This window comes from Paramacrobiotus metropolitanus, unplaced genomic scaffold, assembly GCF_019649055.1.
Source record: "Paramacrobiotus metropolitanus isolate TYO unplaced genomic scaffold, Prichtersi_v1.0 Parri_scaffold0000006, whole genome shotgun sequence".
Taxonomy (NCBI): domain Eukaryota; kingdom Metazoa; phylum Tardigrada; class Eutardigrada; order Parachela; family Macrobiotidae; genus Paramacrobiotus; species Paramacrobiotus metropolitanus.
In genome coordinates this window covers 1,093,318-1,116,533 of record NW_026570226.1, presented here as the reverse complement: position 1 = coordinate 1,116,533, position 23,216 = coordinate 1,093,318, and the positions used below count along the sequence as shown (strand labels likewise).

The 23,216-nt window shown below is 40.4% G+C and overlaps 4 protein-coding genes across 8 annotated transcripts; 3 read left to right on the top strand and 1 right to left on the bottom strand.

Annotated features, from left to right (window-relative positions):
• The first annotated feature begins 37 nt into the window (after positions 1-37).
• Positions 38-3,024, top strand: LOC129581805 (uncharacterized). Of its 2 annotated transcripts, none has more exons than XM_055473057.1 (4): positions 38-356; positions 680-1,031; positions 2,267-2,472; positions 2,540-3,024. In XM_055473057.1, the coding sequence occupies exons 1-4, from the start codon at positions 131-133 to the stop codon at positions 2,794-2,796; spliced, it is 1,041 nt and encodes a 346-aa protein (XP_055329032.1). In that variant the 5' UTR covers positions 38-130; the 3' UTR covers positions 2,797-3,024. The 2 variants fall into 2 exon arrangements, with proteins under 2 accessions (XP_055329032.1, XP_055329034.1); XM_055473059.1 differs by having other exon boundaries at positions 2,545-2,712.
• A 3,118-nt stretch (positions 3,025-6,142) lies between these two features.
• LOC129581533 (adenylate cyclase type 5-like) lies at positions 6,143-14,976 on the top strand. The gene is made up of 21 exons (XM_055472663.1): positions 6,143-6,467; positions 6,546-6,791; positions 7,201-7,401; positions 8,693-8,720; positions 8,805-8,926; positions 9,758-9,879; positions 10,719-10,927; positions 11,003-11,033; positions 11,122-11,283; positions 11,762-12,028; positions 12,130-12,295; positions 12,351-12,448; positions 12,523-12,721; positions 13,006-13,170; positions 13,281-13,459; positions 13,525-13,657; positions 13,762-14,025; positions 14,099-14,221; positions 14,354-14,435; positions 14,498-14,582; positions 14,673-14,976. Exons 1-21 carry the CDS (start codon positions 6,405-6,407, stop codon positions 14,830-14,832), a joined length of 3,105 nt encoding a protein of 1,034 aa, XP_055328638.1. The 5' UTR covers positions 6,143-6,404; the 3' UTR covers positions 14,833-14,976.
• A 136-nt stretch (positions 14,977-15,112) lies between these two features.
• On the bottom strand, positions 15,113-21,807 carry LOC129581622 (jouberin-like). Of its 4 annotated transcripts, XM_055472812.1 has the most exons (16): positions 21,459-21,807; positions 21,336-21,391; positions 20,568-21,276; positions 20,416-20,495; positions 19,574-20,102; positions 19,121-19,316; positions 18,793-18,979; positions 18,391-18,489; positions 18,097-18,327; positions 17,952-18,022; positions 17,612-17,812; positions 17,358-17,531; positions 16,982-17,144; positions 16,495-16,793; positions 15,810-16,245; positions 15,113-15,533 (listed from the first exon to the last, which is right to left on the bottom strand). In XM_055472812.1, exons 3-16 carry the CDS (start codon positions 20,917-20,919, stop codon positions 15,348-15,350), a joined length of 3,204 nt encoding a protein of 1,067 aa, XP_055328787.1. In that variant the 5' UTR covers positions 20,920-21,276; positions 21,336-21,391; positions 21,459-21,807; the 3' UTR covers positions 15,113-15,347. The 4 variants fall into 4 exon arrangements, with proteins under 4 accessions (XP_055328787.1, XP_055328788.1, XP_055328786.1 ...); XM_055472813.1 differs by lacking the exon at positions 21,336-21,391; XM_055472811.1 differs by having other exon boundaries at positions 21,336-21,471.
• LOC129581623 (transmembrane protein 138-like) lies at positions 21,351-22,781 on the top strand. Its single transcript, XM_055472816.1, has one exon. It carries the CDS (start codon positions 22,014-22,016, stop codon positions 22,611-22,613), a length of 600 nt encoding a protein of 199 aa, XP_055328791.1. The 5' UTR covers positions 21,351-22,013; the 3' UTR covers positions 22,614-22,781.
• Positions 22,782-23,216: the final 435 nt, after the last annotated feature.

The following is a 23,216-nucleotide window of genomic DNA, read 5'->3' as shown; positions in this document are numbered from 1 at the left end:
AATTTTTAGCAACTATTATGTCATACCAAGGCGGCGCTATAGATTGAGTCTTGCAGTGATTGTATGCAAACTATCTAATAAAATTAATGCACTGCTTTAGAATTTTAACAGGTGTCATTATTTTATCGTGATGGAACTTCTGCGCTCGGCTATAGCGCAGGCTATGCTAACAAAAAAACCGATACCGGATGTTCCACTTTTAACATTAGTTCGTGAAAGTTTAATCGAGCAGATCCGAGTGAGATTTCCGGAGACCACGGGCACCGTATCCACTGAACCCATTCAAGCCAACTGTTTCGGAGTAGTTGATTTTCGTGCATGGTTAGATTGCATTCCTCAAAGATATCGTAATATTAGTAAGAACTAATGGTCTTCTCTAACTGCTTTCAGCAATTTTGAACGGCTTCGTAATTCCACATTACTAATACTACCAATTGTCGGTTGACCTTAGGGAACAGCACTAAATAGCTGTTGAATAGTATACAAATTGAACGTGATCACAATTTGCCATTTTTTGATATTTATATACCAGTACCAAAATATATTTGATAAACGTATACCAAAATACATTTTTGCCTCATGTCCACAACATTTGGTTGCTGCTTGTTATGTAAATATGCTACGATTAATATTCCATACTTATTTGGAGATGAGAATCTAAAACAATAAGCATTTATAGAAATTGACAAATGGATTCGCCAGGAAGAGAACCTTCTGGTATACACCGGGAGGTTTTTAGTGGAGAAAGAGGTGGTTCGGTTTCCGCTGGAACCACCCAATGAGCAAAAGATGCCCATTGGCGATTACTACTGGGAACTGTCACCCTACGTTAGAGATCACAGGGAACTGAAAGACTCCGATGTGTACATTTGCAAGTTGATCAAACGGGGAAATAACGGAGAAAGAACGACTAAGTGCGCATTTGAAATATTTATTATCCAGCCAAATGCGGTCAAAAAAATGGTTCAGATCGCACAGCGAGAAATCAGGAAAAGCATAACCGGAGCCGGTGGACAAAATCCGGATGAAAAGTGCGTCCGTAATACTATTCTAATTTTTTTTCCTGCAGACTTACTACTCACAGTTAATAGCGTTTATTGGTAACATCACATTAACGCCTATGTTCGAGAAACGCCGACAAATGGTTTGGGGCATTAAATGGCCAGACTCAGCTCGGCCGTTGAGTCTCGTGGTATCGTCAGAACACGCACGGGAAGGAGTGTACAGTATGCGTATGCGTGTGCGCGTCTGTGCCATCACAGGCACCTGATGCATGGCCAGATGACTCGCACCCAAGGAGTTGGGACCACCACATGATGCGTGGCTAGGTGCTTCCCCTGATTCGTGGCCAGGGAGATGATACTGCCTTCCGGTGCCCTTCTGCGCGTACCATAGCGAGAAAGCTGCGCGAGTGAGGACAGACCTTTAATCAGAAATTGTTACACCGTTGTGTGAATGCTTAGTAGATATCAAAATCGCTGGTAGCATGCAACTGGGTGGGAAGGCAGGTAAATTTCGATAACACTAAAGGTCACGGAAATTTAATATTCAAGCAGTCAATGAACAACTTTTGAATCAAATCCGCCTGCAGAAGACAAAATGCAAAAGTCACAAACTTAACACACATTCAATATGCCATCTGTGGAAAATCAGCAACAAAACTAGGCCGCCCTCCACTGAAAACGACAGGAACCATCACCAAGCAGGCCGTCGATGAAGGAGCAGGGTGGCTATTGTTGGAAAGCAGGGCAGCTCGAACGGTCGCATGCAGAGAAGAGACAGGAGATCCGCTGGTCAATAGGTAGATTCCACATTCCACGACAATAGAAGGAAGGCAGCAGATCCGCGCAAAGTCCAGCGTGTTTGCCCGTCGCAGAACGAGAGATCAGCCGTGCCAGTGTTTTCTCTTACGCCGCTAAAGCAAGTTAACGATTAAAGCGTTAACTTCAATTAGTTTGTTTCGTGCCTCTTGCAAAAATAGTCTATGCATACAATAAAATAGTCTGTGTAATTTGGGTACGAGAATGAAACGTATACAGTCTGTACCTCACAGCTAATAATGGGATTGTTAACGCTATTGCTAGAGTAATTAAATTACCAGAAACCGTTCGGGAATTTCCATTGAATTAATACTTACCAGTAATAATTATCACTGGTTGTGTATTAATTTATCTGAGATAGATTATTTGGCAGCGGCAGTTATCTATCGGCAGTAACCTTTTGATTGGTTTGCGTTTGATACTATGATACTATGCTTATTGTTTAGACCAAAGGTTCGGGAATACAACGTTCGATGGATTGCGCCAGGATTGGAAGTCGTGAGTAAAGTCACCGAACTATATGGTTATATGCAGCGCCAGCAGCTATACTTGTCGTCGGAACTCGAAAAGCGAATACGCCGGCTGGAAGACGTCAGACTGGAAATATTAGCGGTCAGTCCGGACCAACCGTCACCGGAAATCCGCTTGACAGGTACCAAGTACGACGTACTGTAGGATTTGATGTCGATCGCACTCTCTGACACCAGAAAACTTATAAGCCCAGGAAGCGCTGAGCCGGTTTTTCACTGAATTTCGGGATGCATTGTACCGGCACCGCAACAAACCCCATATAGAAATGCCAGGGAAAAACTGCCCTATAAATAAGGCTAAGCAGGATTCCAGCAAATCACTGGTGAATTTTGCGTGCCCAATTGTAAAAAAGAATTCCAAAGGCAAGGTTGCGGCGTTGCTGAGAAGGAACACTTTAGGATTGCTGAAAACCAGTGACAAACCAGCCGAGAAAATTAAAATCTGACTAACCAGATTATTGCCATAATTATATCAATACACTCTTATTACTTTAATTTTGTGTTTTTATGCAAACTTGAATTTCTTTTGGAGAAAGCTTTTCTTGGTTTTCTGTTTGTAAGCCATTTTTCCACAGTGTTTACGTTAACACTGTTTTTGTATTTTGATATTATTATTATCATGAAATTGCTTATTGTTAACCAGTCATGAGCGACGGCGTAGCGTTAAAATACATTCCGCTTAATCCAGTGCAAGGTCACCTGCGCGTAGAGTTGAGCTTGGAGTTTTGATAGAGTTTTCCAAGTAAAGACACTTTCCGCACATAGGTAAGTAATTTCTAATTCAAAGTGGTCAGATTAAAATTTCATGCTGTGCTACTAGTGTTCCAAAAGGCATAACACCCGAATCAAACATTCATACATTACGTTACGGCAACAAATCCCTTGGAGCTTGACCTTTCGACTACGATTTTGCTGCACAGTGTAAATATGCGCATATATGCTGATTCTGTTACGGTTAGGCGTGGTTAATATTCATGATGCGATGTCAACGAAAGTTGTGGCATAAAACAAAATTTGGGTGGATTTTAACGCAACAAAATGCACATGATAATGAATACGTAACCGTTGCCAGTAACTTACAGCAAGGGATTAACCTGCACGCATCCGGCATAAATAAGTACTGCACTCGTTTGCATACGTATTGCACAATACTTCGCCGGGTTCGCCCACTAAGGCGTGTTTAACTGGTGCTTTTGCAGCAGATGCGATTAGGAAAATTTGTATTCTGTGTAATAGTTCCGAATCATTTATTGCTGCATTTAAATAAAATTTATACCGACATGCGGTTTTGTTGTTTATACGTACTTACTTATCACAAGAAGCTCCTATAATTTATTAGTGCATCAGACCTGAATCTCCTACATCGTGCATTTTGCGAATCGGTCATGTGCCGACCTTACATACGGAGTGATTGTATTTTAAATTGATGAAACTAAAATAAAATAGCGCTTGCCAGTGCATGAATGATAAAAACCTCGGACCACCGTGTGACATCAGTCGGTCATGGCTTTCTTGCTGATGTCGCCGGTTTTATTACTAATATTGCTGATGGTTTGTCCCAAAGTTGCGCGGTGTATTTTTCTTCCGGACTCTATTTTGACCATTTGACCAAATGGGTCCATGGAGACGGCTGCAAGGTTACCGTTTAAAAGCTATGAAGCTTCGGCAAGCTGAGTAGCTACAAAGTAGCACGTCTTTGGGGTTACCAGAAATTTCAGCGACAAAAAACTCAGTTCGGGTTCGGACTCGGAAAGCGACATCTAACAATGCCTGGTAACTTGAAGCGCTGTGATATTTTTTTTTTGCTCTCGGGATGTAAGAGAAGCGTTTACAAAACAGTTGTGCAATATTGTCGGTTAATTACGCAGCACACCTTCAGATTTTATAAAAGTTTTATAAGATCCGATTCAAAACCGTATATAACTGCTGAGCGTTTTGTGACTGAGAGTATACGAGTTACTGATTAGTTTATTGTGCACAATAAAAACCTTTATAGTAAAAGTTTTTCTTATATACCGGTACACTAAACTTATCAATGCCATGTACGAGTATATTTATGGGCATAAAAAGCTCAGCAGTTGCACGAGTATACATTTTTGAATCGGAACTGCATTTTCCTGCAACTCCGAAGCTGAAACCACGGTATAAAGGATTTTTTTTCTCTTTTATACCGTGCCGAAACTGTTGCAGAATTTAACATATTCACACTGGGACAAGGAGTTTACGGGAGCAGTATCACTGTCCCTGCTAGGGCTTCCCGACATTCCACACTCGGCTCCTTATCAGCTGCTAAAGAACTGCGGTAACCGACCAGGCCAAGGCCACCCTTTCGATATAAAGAGTTTGGCTTTATCGTGTTTGTACGATAATAATTATTCAGCAATTCAATTGCACTCGAATACAATCTTCGATGTTTTTGCCTCGTTTTTTTTGCGTCACTTGCGCACTTTGATAATATTATGTTTTCCTATGGAAGGAACTTGCTGGATTGCTTCGTTTCTGGGAGGCGCATTAATTTTATTTATTTCGCACACATAATTTGCTGGAACTGTTGCGCCTGATACTGCGCAATACGAAAGCGTGTATTGTGCTATATGTGCAGTTGTAAATCTAAACACTGTTGGACAGTTATTTAATGTCCGACACAATAAGTTGAAAAAATCAGCTATTCACGGTCAGCCTACAATGCAATGCGAAATCAGTTTTTTTAGGTTGATATAAGATCAGTTCAAAGCAAAAAAGACATACGAATGTTTCGAGTTATTTTTTGCAAAATTAATAAGAATTACTAAAGAAACTAGGTGCTAAGACAAGTTTTTTGGGCTACAAATTTTATGTACCGAGCTTTTTCGGGCCTGTTTGGATTGCCCATAAAGTTTGTACAGCAGTGTGCAGCAATTTGTTTGTTAGTACTGCGTCTGGTTGTATCACAGATGAATCCGAGTTTATACAGATTCTCCAAGTGTTCAACAATCTTATTTGTTTGACTAATTTTTCAAAACCAGCTGTAATTTTGATTGCCGGTGCATAAAGCGAATACGACATCGATATCGGGAGTGTTCTTCCAAAAGTGTGCTCGTTTTAAGCCGGTCACAAATAATACTCCGACCGGAAGTACGGTGTGATGGAATGATAAAAATGGTTTTTGGCTTCTGGACTACTTACTGTGTTCGCAAACTTACAACCGCAACTCCTAATTACTTTAAACTAGCTGCAAGTGTTTCATTGGTGTATTTACTGTATATATAAATTTTTTAATGCGGTTCTGTGTGGAATGATTATCGTATTGTTGCAGAATACACAAAATTAATACCGTTTTTCTAATACAGATATTTTTTGGCGAGGCACATCGACATAATTACCAACTCTGCATTTTTACCTTACCGGTTAGCAATGGGAATGCAAGCACGAAGCAGCGTAGTGGAAAGTGAGGATTTACTGTTCTCCAGTTAAATAAAGCACATTTACATTGCTGCGCGGTGTACGCACTCCCCTTCCGTATGCAACCAGTAGCCACAACAAATAAAAGATGACTAAAACATCAACATTGGGGATATGTGGAAGAGAAGGCAGTTTCTCCCGGTGGTTTTGGCCTGTGCCGATCGAGTTGTAATAGAGCGAGCTAGCTATGTAGTAAGTATTGAACGGGATTGGACATAATAGCGTATACATATGCACTGTACAACCTCGCAAGCCATAGCGGAACCGTGGCTCGTAATACAAAGGCACAACTAGCGATTGATCCTGAATGTAGCGCCAATACGGCAGCCGAAAGCAAATAAAAAGCCGGGGGTACGCCCGGCTCAATAATTTCCACATTTTCCTCCTCTACTGGGTGTAAGAATGATCTATTCAACATTTTTTCTAACCCAAACGCTTTTATAACCGGCTACGAGTAAATGTGCCTATATTGACTTAGTCACTTTGATAAAAAATTTCCCTATTGGTGTCATAATACCGCAAGTGGTTTTCTCTAATTTCACCGTACGGATACAGGAACAGCTGCTCTGTGATAATTCATTTTTCGGAAGGCAGAACGGATTATTTCGATATCATGTTCCGGAAGTTCATCCGTTCCAGAAAGTTTACAACCCAAAAGCTTGAACACTTATACCAGGTAAGTGCGTTGTATCTTAACTGTTACAATAAATTCCCTTCTTGTGTGTGCTTCCACTACTTGTATATGTACTTTTAGAAATATGTCCTTCGACCGAATCAAGGAAGATTAGCGGCACTGCTGCTAATATTTATGGTCTTTGTTGGACTTCTGACGGCATTCCATTATTCCGGTGGACGTACAACGGCGTTAGCCGGAATCGGCTATGCTGTGCTATTTGTGATATTTTTTATCCTGGAAGTGGTAGTTGAAAGGAAGTTCTTCCATCAATTATGGCTTTCGATATCGTCGTATTCGCTGATAATGATCATGCTGGGCATTCAGGTATGTATCCGTATATAAAAAGTTTCATCCTTTACTTTACCGCTTGGAATACCTGCTTGGGTGGGCTTTGGAATACGAAGCACAAAAGTAATAACTAAATTAGTGCAAGAGCTACCCACGTTCAAATTATGTATTGACAGGATGATCCTGTAACAATATGCTTTTATAAATATTGAATTCATCTCCGGTGTACCAGTAATTAATAGGGTCAGCTACGTGCGCAAATCTTTGCTGCTTTGGGAACTGTTCATACAATGTTGTACATGAATTTCCGTTAGATGTTGAGAAATACATTTCAAAACTGTTGTTAAAGTTAGCTGAAATTGTCGGCATACTTTACGAGCGTATATTGTATATCACTTGCCTTGCACGTGGAGTTTACCGAGCTTATTATTTTGTTATTTTCTAGGTGCTGGTCATGTTCGAGTCTTATCCCGTCAGTCCGACAACCGGCGTATGGACTGTAATATTTTTCATATATTGCTCTTATACTTTATTACCCATTTGGATCCTGGGCTCCTTTCTGGGTGGTGTGGCGATCTGTGTGGTACACTTCACATCGGTCCTGATTCTGACTGTATCCAGCAGTGCCGCGTCTATTTGGCAGGAGGTACACCGCACATATACGCATACGTGTTTGCGCCGCTTTGTAACAGCTGTTTAATTTCTTTAAGACTATCTGTCAAAAGTGTCACAGCTAATCCGAACGGGGAGAGAGCGGTTTGTTTTGTAGGGGATATAATCCCTATGAGGGAAAATCAATAGCGGTCATTAATTAATGAGGAGCTAAGAGTGTAGCTGCAATGCCGGATACTGTAACGCTGTGTGCCACCGGAAACTTAGCATTCAGGGTCTGGGTGTAAAGCATGCCTAATATTGGGAAGTGCATTTCGTCGTCTGTTGTGGTAATAGATTTACTGCTCCTTCATCCTCAGCTCATTTGTTGTGGCCCATTGGACACAAATGGTATCTCGATCTAATCCGGTTTGATGCAGAAATAATAATATACATTTTACGCTACTGAAACTTCTCCTATAACCGCGGCAGCGCACTTTTTCTCCTTTTCAGATGAACTTGTTTTGAAGAGCACTGATTACGCACTTTTCACTCATTTATAGTGGCATTCAACTGTGTTACTTTACATCGTGCCCATTCAGCTGTTTTTTTGTATATTTTCGCATTCGAACGGAAACACTGCCAATTCCTTAATCGAACCGCATGCTGAACGTATTGTTACATTGTTATCCAGAGTGTTCTGCGTACATGTCATGAATGTCAAGAGGTAGCCGAAAAATTAGGCAGAAACTCACAATGTGGATTAGCTACCACCGCCAGCTCTTTTAATGCCAAGAATGCATAAAAATATTTTAAATAATATTACAAGATTTTTAACGGTTGCCCGGCTTTATTTTAGTTACGTTAGAAGTACTACATTATTCATCAAATACTACGCTGTTTCCACCGTACGATCGAATGATCTACTGTACAGATAATGAGCAAAATAATAAAGATTGTTTAAATAATTGACTACGTGTCTTAATAATCATATCCGTATCTTCTTGATTTAACTGGCAAAATCGCTCATCGTTATTTTACAGCAGTTTATATGCGGTACATGATCTACTGCAATACAGTCAAGTGACATAATAAATTTGTTTACATAAGGTAAAATTAACTGGATCTCATATTTCCGAAAGGAGAGGCGATCGGATACCGACAAAGATTAATGATTATAAAATAATTACTTCCAAAAACAGCGCCTGTGCGCGTGTATCGCGTTAGCAAATTAAACTAATGCGATAATGAAGCGTATCGAAGCATAGCTGATCCGGTTGCGCCTAAGATTGTTCCGCTGTTATAGTTTCACATGCATGTTGCAGTAGTGTGTTGTGCTGTTGCAGCTGGCGGCCAATCTGTTGATATTCGTGGGTAAGCGGGGAAGCTGATTTTAACGCTGAGATTCCGCATTGCACACAGGGCGATCAGGTAATTACCATGTTCCATATACCGCAGGATCTCATTTAGCCGGAATCTTTACCCATTTCGCCACGGAAGTCACGCAAAGGCAGGCATTTCTGGAGACACGGCAGTGTATTGAATCCCGCTTGCAATCACAAAGGGAAAACGAACAACAAGTAAGGGAAGAGGGAAACCGGTATATTATATATATTCACGGGTCAGTTGTGCTGTTGTGTGCGAATGATCAATGACGTTGTTGAATCTTTTAATTTGCCAATGTCTCAACAAAATAACATTCTGATGTTTATTGGCCCATTTGTCTGCATTCTGTCATCACGAGATGCCAAGAAAATGTCATACATCGTCTAAAAATACCATTTGTCTCAATTTGTTACGCGTAAAATTTATCATCACTAACTTTTTTGCTTTTTGTATGTGTTAAAGAGAATTGATATAGTTGCACATTAAAATTGCCAACCATCTTTTAGCTACTGTAGTACTTATGAACTGCAATTATGTATCAAAATATAAACAGTTTTTATTTCTTAGCAAAAAGTTTTAGGCATCTCACGACGGTGTTTAGTAGATTGTAAGTTATCCTACAATTTGTAATTTAAATGTGTTGCATTCATTTGTTAAACGATGTCGTAGAGTATTGCAAAAAGTAGAATGTTTTTGGTGAGGGTGTTTGCGCCAGTACTAATTATGTAACTCCGACGAAAGTGTGAATTATTTATGGATATTCCCTCTAGCCGGCTTTGTTTTGCGTATTGGTAAAAATATCGATTTCCTGTCAAGATTTAGTGCGTGCTTAATATCGCTGTGATCGCTTTCTTGTTACCTGTATAAGCCTAATGGCCTTATAAGCCACACTTTGTATTATAAGCTTGATCTCACCACACATGTGTACGTGTGTGTTATTAATCTCGTAACCACGCTAAATTTTGAGCACACGGGCGTTACTTTCCCGTCGCATGCAATTAACGTTCTTGAGTGTTGTCTTCCAGGAGCGCTTGCTACTTTCCGTTCTGCCAAGACATGTGGCAATGGAAATGAAAGCTGACATTGCTGGAAAACCGCACGATTCCATGTTCCACAAGATTTATATTCAGCGCCACGATAACGTCAGGTTAGCAGTTTTGCTGTAATCCGACAACTTGGTACCGCACATTTTATCGTGTTCGAGTTACTTGTGCGATGCTTAATTTTTTCATTGCGGGTAGAGCATTAATGAAATTGTTGTTTTTCCTTTTGCTCTGGTTTTACTTGTTACTTTGTATTTCGCTCTCGGATGCCATGCAATTATGGTTTCAGGTTTTCAGAAAACTGATCGAAACGCACATTTCAAAGAAAAACGTATTGTATCATACAAATTTTTACTAGTAATGCAGAATTAAGTTACTCTGTTCCTTCTGATTTTTGTAATATGACTTTACATACAAATGTCTCTTGTCAAACACTTTGTACCGGTACGTCAATAATGAAATACTGAGTATAAGCATAGCCGAGAGCACAGTTTTAGATTCATTTTGCGAAGTTTTAATTAACTTTAAATTTTGGAGTGGAACTAAAAACTACAATTGTTTGCGTTGTTATTTACATTCACAAACCATAAACGTTGTTAATTAATCAGTACGAGTCCGTAAATCATTGCAGTTATTCAGTACACTCGACGACTCGTGTGCAATTCGATTTTTTATGGCAAATCGCTACAGTAAAATGACCTGCAACGTATAGTATTTTCTTATGGTATTGGTAATTACCGTTAAACGTCTTCAAAAAGCCCACATGAATTCTGCCAGAATATATTAACGTATAGCACATGTGTCGATGTCATTTCTAGCCTAGCTAACGTAGTACATTAATTCGATTTTACGATTACTGTTAACGCGGTTCGGGGTTATGTGTTAATGTGCCTGCTGCACCGATGAGCGTAACGTAATCTTGAAAAGTGTTATGTTTTTGCAGCATTCTTTTTGCTGACATTTGCGGATTCACGGTGCTCTCGTCCCAGTGCAACGCGGACGAACTAGTCCGACTCCTCAATGAGCTCTTCGGGCGATTCGACCGGCTGGCGGAAGAGAACAACTGTTTACGGATCAAACTTCTGGGCGACTGCTATTACTGCGTATCCGGTCTACCTGATGCCCGAGCGGATCATGCGCAATGTTGCGTCGGTACGGCGGGTCAATTCACCGCGTATAATTTTCCCATGAGTGATTTAGCATGGCCGGTTTTTTGTTGTCGTCTAGAGATGGGATTGGATATGATTGAAGCAATCAAGTCAGTTGTCAGGAGCGGCTGACCAGTTCCGCCGTTGTTGTAATTGCTTCTAACCAAGCGAATGCGTTCTCTCTCTTGTATTGCATAGATTGGTGCGGGATGTTACGGGCGTCGAGGGCTTAGACATGCGCGTTGGTATCCACAGCGGGCGAGTTCATTGTGGAGTGTTGGGATTGCGCAAGTGGCAATATGATGTGTGGAGCAATGACGTGACTGTCGGCTCGAATATGGAACAGTCAGGCAGTCCCGGGTAAGAGTGCGGAGTGTGTATATGTGTATGTGTATACAGCCGTCCTTAGACGGCCACGCCGGCCACTTCTTCGACGGCTCTCAAGAGGAGTCGTCAAATGCGATCATGAATGAAGAGAAAAAAATCGATTGTCCAACTCCCCTTCTCATGGTGGTATTGATAGAATGCTTATCCGATTTGGACAAGCATTCGATTGCTATTTTCGGAGATTATCGAAGAAAATCAGCTTGTCATAGGGCGCGCATTGGATTATCCCAACGGCCACTATAGCGCCTTGAATTACTTAAGTGACCGAAATTTCTTAAAAAACCGGCTTAGCTATACATTTATTTACGATTAAACACTTGCATTGCAGGGTGAAAACGTGATCTTTGAACTAGTATTAGCGAAACAACAGATTTTACGTTAAAAGGCTGAATGAGCTACTAAATTAAAAATTAATTACTAAAGTAAAAATTTCCCTACCCTACTATTTTAGACGCATCCATATAAGCGGCACAACGCTGGCGTACCTGAACGGGGAATACGAAGTTGCACCCACTGACGGGAGCGAAAAGAATGATTATTTACGGAAGAACCACGTTAAGACCTACTTCATTACTAGTGGCACTCGCAAAGAAAGAGTGCCTCGTCGAACGTTCAGTCAACGACGCGTCAACTCGAAAAATCGCGCTTCGTTTAAAAACTCTCAGTATACTTCGCAAAGTCAAGCAGGAAGAATTGCTAATACGGCAATCCATACCAAGTATGTCAGTAAACATGTTGCGTTTTAAAAATCGAATTATGTCTTAAGTTTTTTATCGTTATGCATTGTACTGGAAAAGCAAAATAAGAGTATTTTTACAGGCTTGGCTTGACAGAATTGTCAGAAAAAGAAATGCAGAAAAGTGCAGACGATGATGTGCACGATTACTTAAGTCGCGCCATTGACGCTCGCAGCATTGACCGACTACGAGCTGAGCACTGCAAGAAGTTCAGGTTGACCTTTCGTGATCCGGATGTGGAAGCAAAGGTATGAGCGCTGACTTGTTGACCGTGAAACTGTCTGGGAAGATTGTTGTTTTTAGTTTTCAGCCAACCGTGATCAGATGTTCAGCTCGTATGCAGTATGTGCATTTTTGATTGGGCTTGTGATATTTCTTATTCAATGGACGATTATTCCGTTGTAAGTCAAAAAAAGTACAATAAAGAACTTGATATTATGTTTCATTTTTAAGGTATAAAATGGCTGGTTTACAGGTCGCATCACGCGCTTGGACTATTTGTGATATGCCTGGTCATGATTCTGATCTTAGTATTGTTCATATCGTTTGAGAAATGGAAATGGATTCCTCTGATAATACGGAATATGTCCACGAGGATAGCTAGCCACCGTTCGTTATCCCAACTCTTGGCACTTGCTATCATTGCTATCGTGTCCTTATTGGCATTTATTTCTGTGAGTATTAGTGTATCACTACAACAGGATCGCATACTTCCGGTGGAACTGCTTTAAAAACCAAAGAATCGAACTGGACTTATCTAATTTTTGCAGTCAAACGTCTTTACCAAATTTTCCGTTGTATAAGATTTCTACTGATATGACAGGATACTATTGTAGTTGTTTACTTGCTATTACACTTTACTAACACAAGACACCTGCATCATAGTCATGTATGAGATGTGAGAACTTCCTAATTTGGGTCGTATTCCATTGTAGTAATTATGCTCTCCTTAAAATAGCTTTTTCTGGAGGATAACTTCTCAAGAAACCTTTACAGTCCTATTTGTAACATATCGATAGTCAGTGCCAGCCCTCCACCACCAGTGACAACCGGAAGTGTCAATGTCTCGACTAAATATGTTGCCTTATCCTGCAACAGCATTTCCGTGTATGAATCGCCAGTGGTACGTACTTGTATATACATACATGTACTACTGTACAAATGAGTACAGTATTCCCGGCTCATTACAAAACTTCGCCTCTCATCTGATTATTAATTCCGTTTTGTTTACAGTACATCACACTGTGCGTAATCCTTGCCATGCTGTCTTGCTCCGTATTCAGTTTGCTCAATACTAATGTAAAATTCCTGACGCTGATCGGAATATCAATTCTGACTGTGATAGTTATTTTTATGACGCCAATGGGACTAGCCTTTGACATTCGGGACCTGATTGTACAATCTTGTGCAAAGTACGGAATTGTTTTGTATTTCACGCGCACAATAGGTGATAAAGAGGACGTGTTGCCTGTTTCAGCCATTGTTTGCGAGATCTGAGCAGTTCAAAGTGGTTATTCGTTGGAATACTGCTTCTCTTCGTAATTATGTTGACTGCGCATGGACATCAAATTGAATCGATGCTTCGCTTGGATTTCTTATGGAAAATGCAGGTGTGACCTTTTTGCTGCGCTACTTTAACAGCTGACAGCAAAACGAGTTATTACGAATAATTTATTGCAAAACATTGAAAAATGTTATACGCTGAAATCTTTAGGCTAACGAAGAGAGGGACGAAATGGAAAAGCTGCAGGCCTATAACAAGACTTTGGTTTTGAACATCCTGCCAGCCCACGTTGCGGCACACTTTATGCAAAGCGAGCGGAAAAACGAAGATCTCTACTCCGAATTATGCGAAGATGCTTGTATAATGTTCGCAAAAATTACAAATTTTTCGGAGTTCTATGTGGAACTGGAAGCGAATAACGAAGGGGTGGAGTGCTTGCGGTTACTGAACGAAATACTGGCGGATTTTGACGAGGTAATAAAAAGCTTGTGAAAAAATAGTGAATGAGTTTCATTTAGCAATAATTGCCAGTGCCTCCTTTCGATAGATGTTATCGCAGCCACAGTTTAATTGTATCGAAAAGATAAAAACTATCGGAGAATGCTACATGGCGGCTTCCGGCCTTACAGCAGCCACAGCTGACCGCATCAAGTTTCGGCATGTTGTTCAGGTAAATATTTCTCTGTGAACCGTTTACAGAAGTAGTATTACCAACAAGATCGCGTTATAATTATTTGATTTTTGTGCAGAGGTCGGTATCACCCATTTTTTAATCTTGTTTCGACATTGTTGTTTATTGCAGTTAGCAGATTACGCGATGGCCATAAAGGACCAATTAAACGAAGTGAACCAACATTCTTTTAATAATTTCACTTTAAGAATAGGTGAGTTGGTTGGTCAATATTCGCAATTTCCGCACACGTCTTATACGGCGAAATTTTTACAGGACTGAGCATGGGTCCAGTGGTTGCCGGTGTTATTGGCGCTAAAAAGCCACAGTACGACATTTGGGGTAATGCAGTCAATATAAGGTAAGGATCATCACGATGAAATGCGTTATCGATAACCATCGGAAATTTGTCTGCCTGTACATGTTACTATCGTGAACGACCTTTACATAGTTCACGAATGGAATCCACCGGAATACCCGATACGATCCAAGTGACGGAAGAAATTTATCGCACTCTCGAACCCTTAGGATACATTTTCCAGTGCCGGGGTCCAGTTCAGGTCAAAGGAAAGGGAGAAATGACAACTTATTTTTTAACTGGGAAAAAGTAAACCTATTTTGGTTCGTGACATTAATTTTTTGACAGTATTTTGTATAAAGCTCTGTTACTTCATATGATAGTTGTTTGAACAACTGTTATTTATTTTAATACTCGGGGCAGTGTTGATGGATCTCAATTAAAGTCTAAAGATGCACTCTGCTGTGTTGTATCTGTACTCTGTACATGTGTATATTGTAAATGCGGTCTTTCGAAACGTGTCAGCATTTGTCGTACCCGGTACTAAACAGTCGTTTCGTTGGTGACTGGTTCTGAAGCATCTATCTTATTAGAAGTGGGATCCACTCTGAAAACAATTTTATACAGAGTTGGTTCTCCTTTCGTGGTTAGCCTTAAACTTAGCCCAGGTTCGGTCCGTCTGATAGTAACAATACTTTTGGTGTTAGTACCAATAACGGTACAGCTGAAAATTACTGTAATAGTACAATCAAGACCGCTATAACGCATTAAACACGTGCAACAGCATTAACTTCTTTAACGTCATTGTTTACAAGCCAATTTCGCGCCTTACAACTTGCTCAAATTGAGCATAAAGCCTCTATGCGTGTGCTGGTGATGTGTACCCGTGTGCGTCATTTGGGAAATCCAGCTGCCATTGCGGTTATGTTCCGCGGCTGCTGCGATCCTGCCTTCCGCTGTGGACAACCGGTTTGGGTTCTCCATACTTAAAGATTCCCGGGCTTTTAAATCATTCTGCAAAAGCAAAACAGGGAAGTTTATAGAGTTATGCATATATTTGACCGAAATGTATAATATACCAGGTACTCTGGTTGTTAAGAAAGGAGTTAAGATTTGACAGTTTTGACAGCGGTTAGTATACACAACAAACGAAAGTTAAAATGTACACCGATCGTATCTTTCCGAGTCACAACGGTAAAATATTTCCAAAAAATAGTCAAGTATTATCGATAGAAAGGAAGACCGAAGGCCAAACGAGTAACAATATCGGAATAACAATCGTTAACATACCGTGATTTCATTCAGCTTTTCTAATACAACCGAAATTTTTTCCGATTGCGAATACGCCCTTCCGGAGTCAATCAAGGACATTCCCTTAGCAAGCTTGATGACCGGCAGAATTTCCCGCTTTTTTTCTGTTTTCCGCTTTAGCGTTAACGTGGGGGTATCCGTGAATTCTTTGTAGTGGTTCATTATCACCGCCTTTCTGCGGTAACCCAGTCCGCAATATGCTAGCATGTGTTCGGAAGGATGAAAGTCCACATCCAGGACGGCGCTTGGGACCGCATTAGTGATTTGCCGTTCCTGCTTTCCGTCGCTGAGATTAAAAACCGAAATGGTGGATTCGTTAGTTGGCACATATAAATGACTGCCGCATGGTGTGACTGCTCCGCGCAGGCGATACTTCACCGGTGCACCGATCACGACACTTCCGATTACAATTAAGCTGCCAAAAATACCTTAGTTGAATATAACGGAAGCAGACACCACTTTGAACTAATCAACGTCATCCAATGTCCGTACTGCGTTGTTATAACACTCTGATGGTGGCAATTTTTCTACCGCCTTTTTTAGTTTATGTTAAGCAGCGTTTCAGTATATCTCATGCCTTGTATCGCAAATGTTTAATCTGCACCAATTTATATATGTAAAACTAAACCTTTCCGTTATTACCGTCACTGCATGTTCGCATTACCGTTTGGTGTCAATATAATGAAATTCTTCGTCTTGGGTCAAAGCGAGCAGTACTCCTCGGTTTGGAATCCATTTAAGATCCGTTATTCCCGATGCAGTGTTAACGTTGATTGGAATTAGCAGTTCATGCGAGGGACTCCAGTTGGCCAGATTTTCATTAACCTTTAATGCGCTTTCTCCTTGCTTCCACACTTTAATGTATCCATCGCTTCCGGCCGAAAACAGTTCATTGCCGAGCTCGTTGAACAGCAAGCAATTGATAAATCCAGAGTGACTGGAGAGTTCTGCGATCAGGAGAAACTGAAAAAGGGTACGATAGCTTAACTAAAACATATATTTTTATCTGAGCTTTTTAAATATAATACTCTGCACCAAAGATTACTCGATTAACTGGATACTACAGAACTGAAGTTACAATTTAATTTTGAAATTATCTGAAGCATCTACCGGTATATTGGTTTAAAGTGTTCATTGGAATGGTGACTTACATCGTTCCAGCTGGTCGATACGTTCCAGACACGAATAACACCATCAAAACATCCGGTTGCTACAATGTGTTGCTGCACGGGATGAAACTGAGCAGAGTAAACAAATCCCGGATGTGGCAAGGAAATTAGAAAATTTGGATGGCATGTTTCGGAATTCCATATCCTAGGGTACGGTGAGATAAAAAAGTAAAAGCTCTGCTAGCGAAATAAAGGCGCATAAACCATATTCACAACCGGCTTGATATAAGATTGAAACAAAAATTTCTGAATATGAGGCTAAATCATTTGCCAGCCAGAAAGTCTACAGTGACTAAAATATACTAAAAAACTTATTATTATTATTTACTTCGGCTGCATGTTACTACAAATGTATTACTTTGCGGTACCGTCAGCACTAGCAGCCAATATTCTGCTATCTGCACGGTTCCAGTCCAGCTCGTAAATAATGCCGCACGATCCATACAATCGCCCGCGAACAATACTACTGCGAACATCGTTGATTTGGACGAAGGCCACCGCTTGTCGCTCAAAACAAGCAAAAGCAATATTCCTAGTTAAAGGTCAACTAATTCGGTGACTGCCACGTGCAACAGCCGGGAGTGCAGATAATGACTGGTAAATGTTTTCTACCTGCCGCTAATGGAGAATTTTGTAGCAGTGGCTCCTTCCTGACCTACAGCGATTTCCATGTGCACATTGTTCGGTATTAGACATTTCTGGTGTGGTAAGCGGACGGAAGCTCGCTGCTTGCGCTTGGTCGGTTCGCTGGTCAACTTTACATCATTTTCGTTATCGTTCTTTGGGTGAGTCTCGACCGTTGTTTCGGAAGCACTACGTACAAGGAAAAACTGATAACGTGACAGATAAATTTCCTGATTACGTATTACCGAACAGGCTTATAATAAAAAAACACATTTACTCTGTAGGCGGTTAAGGGACAATCTACCTGGACAATGTTTTGCATTCTTACCTTGACCCTTCAAGATTGATTTGTGATCCTAGCATACTTTTCAGACGAGTATAGCTGACTTTAGCGATTTCCTAGAAAACTTTCGGTTATATAACAGGAACTTACGCACAAACGATAACAAAATTTCAGTTCCAGTTTTCCTTACCGGTTGATTCGGCAACACCGAACGCAAAACTGGTGGCACTTTGTTGGAAATTTCTGTTTCCACTAATGTTACATACAAAGTCGAGGGATAGCGAATGCGAATTTTTGTTAAGTACCACCGGTAAATGGTGGGGAATGTCGCAGACCGCTTGCTTAATAATCCCGTACTTATAGGCAAATATAGCTGTAGCCGTTTCCTTCCAGTAGTCACTTTCTTAGACAGCGACTGCATCTGCAACCAAACAATCGGCACTCAAAAAATACAACTATATTGCACCACATTTTCTGATTGTACTTTGTAAAACCCCCAAGCAACTGGTTTGAAGGAGGCATCTTCCCATTTGTGTGATTTGGATGGGTTGGTGGCTTTTGCTGCTGGGATGAAGTCAGCCAGCTAAAATGATAAGTTGCAGTTAATGTACTGCAATATATATACTTCTATACTTTTACAGATACCTTTATACGAAAAATTTTATAACTTTTTGCAACTTTATACGAAAAATATAAATCTTACGTATGTAACTGCAATTAAATATTATGGCATACGCGCATCGGGCATTTGAACTAATTGTTTGGGCAGAAATTGCTAACTAATTGAACTAATTGTTTGGGCGGAAATTTTGTTTTGGCATAAATAAATGTGTTTCGTTCGAAGTTTGATTACATCACGACATCACGTACTGCGGCTCATAACTACCTCGAAAAACAGCAAAACATCTTCAGAAGCAAATCGCGCGAACTCTTCATTATATAGCAACTGTTCCTCCCACGCCGGTATACTTGTAACTGGATTCGAAGACTTTGGTATATCACAGATTCTGGTCATAACCGGCAGAATATAATCCAGGTCCTTTCGGGCGTTCTCGTAATAAAAAGTTGCTGCTCTAAAAAATGATCAAATCTATCAGATTTTAGGTCAAAACACGAAAAATTAAGCAGGTTCGTTATAATTCTGTGCATACGTATCTGACAGAAGAGAGAAATTTATGGTGAGTATGGTCGACTGTTATATGATTTGCGCGTACCGCTTTGTTTTTTTAAGATAGTCGGAAGTCGATCTGTCGATTATGCTTATTCTGACCACCACGCTTTGGACGAGAGAACTCACTGCCAGCCGGTCTGTACGATGAACGATTAAAGCGAAAACTTTGCGCAATCTGTCTTTGGAAGCAGTCAAAATCCTTTCCTCCTCTTGCACTTCAAGTTCTGCAAACCTCACACCTGTTTAGATTTTTTATAATTCACATTGTGATTGATTGCTTGATAGTGTTAGCAAACTACCGTTTATGACATATATAATGATCAACGACAGGTAAACCCGTATTTGTGATTACTGGTTATGTCGATTGCTTATTTATAAATTGCTTTAACAATATTTCTGACCTTTCAAGCTTTTCAAAAGTTTCTACATACACTATTAATATTTGTAATAACTATGCCATATTATCAACAATTATTTCAATTGCTGTGCCAAATACCTTCGTTGCTTTCTTCGGCTACAATCATATCTTCTTCCGATACGTTTATTGTACGACTGAAATCTTCAGTTTCAATCTTCGCTGATGGTTCCGCTTTTTGCTCCTGCTCAGTGTGCTTTAATTCTGCTTTAGGTAATTTAACTTCGGATACGATCATCTTCGGCGGCAGATTCACGGTTTCTTTGGTGTGATCGCCACCTGGGGATTCTAATTTCCTTCGCCTTCGGTACTTCTTTATTGGTATCAAATCTTTGCTAACGACAACCAAATATTCGTCGGAGTCGGTCGAACCCGGTGATGGTAGCTTTAATGTTTCGTCTTTCTTTTCTGCCGAATTTGTCCTAACATCTTCATCATTGATATAAGAATCGTTGTTATTTGGGAATGGTTTTAAAGGAAGTGCCAAGCTGCTGTCCGAGCGAGTTATTTCGTGGCTTGACTGGTGGGAAGCAGCACTCCGTTCGATAAGTGAGTTGTCAGTTACCGATTCTTTGGGGTCACCGTGGTTAGTGAGTGAATGCTCGAAATTCTGAAAAATATTGACATACATATATGTAGTTATATTATATAGTGCCTTGAAATAGTGACCTTCATGCAATTCAAAATATTGTACAAATAAAAAATTTAGTACTGTAAGACACTAAGACTGCGATATCATAAAATCACAGTTTGTTGGTAAAATAAGTAATAATTGTCAGCTAATCAGCCAAGCTGTACGCGAGCTGTATACTTTAGTCAACCACAGAATTTACGGGCAGGGCAAGTGATGATAAAATTAATCACGAGTGTTGAAAAATATATGTAAAAGTATTTACTAATTTCAACACCACACAGGACTGTACCTTTCTTGGTGAAGTTGAGGTATTTTCTTCGGCGTAGTTTTCTGATATTTCATTTTCTATACGGAGGCTGTCGTGTCGTCCTGCAATTTTAGAAAAGACAGTTTGGCAACCGAAGGGCGCATTAATGCAGTCATTAGATAAATTTTGTATACCTTGCGAGCTCTCCGGAGTGCTAACTGCATTTCGACCACCAGTCTCAGATCCGTAGTTCGATTCGCAGCTCTCCGTTGCCACCTGAGCGCTGTATGAACCATCTTTCTCATCCGCCAACCCAGCAGGATGGTCAACAGCAGCAAAGGTCATAGGTCTGGAAAACTCTAAGTGTCCAGCCGATCGCGTCCGCCTTTTATTGGACGGAATCCGTTCCGTAAGGTCATACTGCTCCGTGACTGTCCGCGCGGTGTTGGGAATGGAGGACCTTGCAGAGTTATTTTTTCCACCCAGCAAGTCACGAAACCAGTGCTTGGTAGCGGCTTTTGCAAAGCTTTCATCGGGACGATCCATTTTATTGCGTTAGAAGCGCTGGATCAGCTTTTATTACAAGGCATGAATAGCTCCAACTTGAACTGCTTCAATAAGTATCATGACCAACAAAAAAATGTATAACGGTAACATAAAAATATTTTAGTCGCAAAGGTTGGAGGCAAGCAGAATTAAAACGAATTCCCACCCAAATTGGAGCATCCGAATGTGATTTACAAACTTAACAGGAGCAGCAGATATAACTCGGAGAAACAGCTATGCAATCCATTATTCGTTTTTTATTAAAAGTTAAATACAGCAGTAAGTGTCGATCCAACAGCTGTCGATATTTGCCGGTAGATTACCCATGGATGCGTAGATTCCAGTACTAGTTTGAACCTGCAGAAACCACATTCACTGACACGCGGCAGTATGCACATTGTACCATACATACATACAGTATATAGATATGGACCCATGTTTTGATTGAATTTGACGCGCGAGTACCTTGCAACTGAGCAGACGCATTAGACGGTAAGAAGATTTTAGTAATCAATAATATCTCACTGATGAAATCGTACCTGACTCAGTAAAGGATAAGGTAGCTGGCTCTCAAAAATAAATCCTGGGAAGCGTGGGTCGGTACGATGCGGAGATCAACCGGATGATCCGGCACAGCATCGATCAGCACATGGAAAGGCCGACAGGTTGTGAATTTCACAGTCAACCGGAACAGCATGACAAACACAGCGTACTACAACATCCTTAGATCCCTCGCCATCACGTATTTTACAGAATATGTACCTGTTTCAATTGATCCCTCGAGCATGACTGTACTCGTGCGGAACGGTGATCATTATTGTATTATTATCATTGTCTAATTTGTTGTAAATTCGTTTATCGTTAACCGATGCTATTTTCATTATCTTCCCCACATTCGTATACTACCACCTTACTACCGTGCGATTAAAGCATTCGTCTGATTTTTCGATAAACTGACCAGTATTGTTGTGTTAACATTTTTCCTTAAATGTATAGATATGATGCAACGTGGGTCGAATTTGTGAATTGTAATGCTCGCAGTTGTCGATTTGTAAAAATTAATCGCCTTGATTGCACCCATTTATTATTGGGCAATGGCTGCTTCCGGACATGGTTTCCGTATTTTCGCCTTCTTCCAGCATGTGCTTCTACTGGCCGATTTGACCTTCAACATCATCGTCGGTCTCTTTATGGAAACAACGCAAATACAAGTTTCCTTGTACATTGTGCAGGATGTCTGCCTGGTTCTAGCGGCAGCCATTTTCTGTATTCAGATTTTCTCCTTTTTTTACGGACGGAACGGTGGACCACGTCCGACGTTAATTAGCTACGTGGCCATTGCTCCATTTTGGACGGGATATTTTGGTTTATGCTTGGGCGTTCACATTTGGGCCATTAATCAGTGGTATCAGAGCGATACGACATTTATGTTTATCGTCGGATATCGTGCCCTGTATACCGTTCAACGCTGTTTTAGTTATTTGTATTACTATGTTTATTATCGCAAACTATTTGTTTTATTTGAGAATTTCTCGAAAACCGGCACGGATGCTAAATCTGCCGCGAGGGAGAAACGGCTCAGTATTCTGCAAATCTCCACACAGAAGACCAGCTTTCCCGTCAAAGAACCGGCTTTCTACACGCCTTTTGAGAATAGTCCAACCAGTAGCGAGAAATTACGTACGAGGGTTTGAACTTCTAGGTTCTGTCAAACTGCGTCTTAGATTGCTACGAGTACTATATTTACTCATTTCCGGTTTCATTTTACTCGGTACCACGAAAGTGGCTTCTTGTTGTTTTTGCTGCATGCAGTATATCTATATTGTTACAATGCAGTTCCACGTGTTGTAATAAATGTCTGCTACCCAGTCATATGTATATAGATGTGTACGAGTATGACCATGCGCATATCGTTCGGAAACCATATTCAATCCCACATGCATAGGGATCCTGAAAGTTTTTATTTTGTAACGAGTACATTTTTTGAGAGAAATTTAATATGTATAGTTTACGGTACAGAATAGTTGAAATCCGATATTGATGTTTCAAGATATACCACTATGAAAACCAAAATTACGTTTTCAAGCTAATGTTTTACAAAAATGGGACCCAATATCACCAAATCCATTTGCATTCTGGAGTTCAGGCAACATAATCGGAAAACCTGATTTAATTTAAAAGGAGGGTACTTATACAGTAGAGGTTTTAACTTTTTAAGCGTGGCGATTGAGATTACGTGATACGAAACGTTTTTCTCGAAAAGCAGTTAAAGTGCCCGCTTTTTCAATAAGCTAGTT

Bases quoted from the DNA above. Each gene is read 5' to 3' on its own strand.
- LOC129581623 (XM_055472816.1), top strand. From the start codon at position 22,014: ATGGCTGCTTCCGGACATGGTTTCCGTATTTTCGCCTTCTTCCAGCAT.
- LOC129581805 (XM_055473057.1), top strand. From the start codon at position 131: ATGGAACTTCTGCGCTCGGCTATAGCGCAGGCTATGCTAACAAAAAAA. The intron at 357-679 runs GTAAGAACTAAT...AAGCATTTATAG, and splicing joins TCAAAGATATCGTAATATTA to AAATTGACAAATGGATTCGC. The intron at 1,032-2,266 runs GTGCGTCCGTAA...CTTATTGTTTAG, and splicing joins GGACAAAATCCGGATGAAAA to ACCAAAGGTTCGGGAATACA.
- LOC129581622 (XM_055472812.1), bottom strand. From the start codon at position 20,919: ATGGATCGTCCCGATGAAAGCTTTGCAAAAGCCGCTACCAAGCACTGG. The intron at 18,023-18,096 runs GTAAGGAAAACT...AAAGTTTTCTAG, and splicing joins CGGTGTTGCCGAATCAACCG to GAAATCGCTAAAGTCAGCTA. The intron at 15,534-15,809 runs GTATGTTAACGA...TTGCTTTTGCAG, and splicing joins AAAAGCTGAATGAAATCACG to AATGATTTAAAAGCCCGGGA.
- LOC129581533 (XM_055472663.1), top strand. From the start codon at position 6,405: ATGTTCCGGAAGTTCATCCGTTCCAGAAAGTTTACAACCCAAAAGCTT. The intron at 11,284-11,761 runs GTAAGAGTGCGG...CTACTATTTTAG, and splicing joins GAACAGTCAGGCAGTCCCGG to ACGCATCCATATAAGCGGCA. The intron at 14,436-14,497 runs GTGAGTTGGTTG...AAATTTTTACAG, and splicing joins TAATTTCACTTTAAGAATAG to GACTGAGCATGGGTCCAGTG.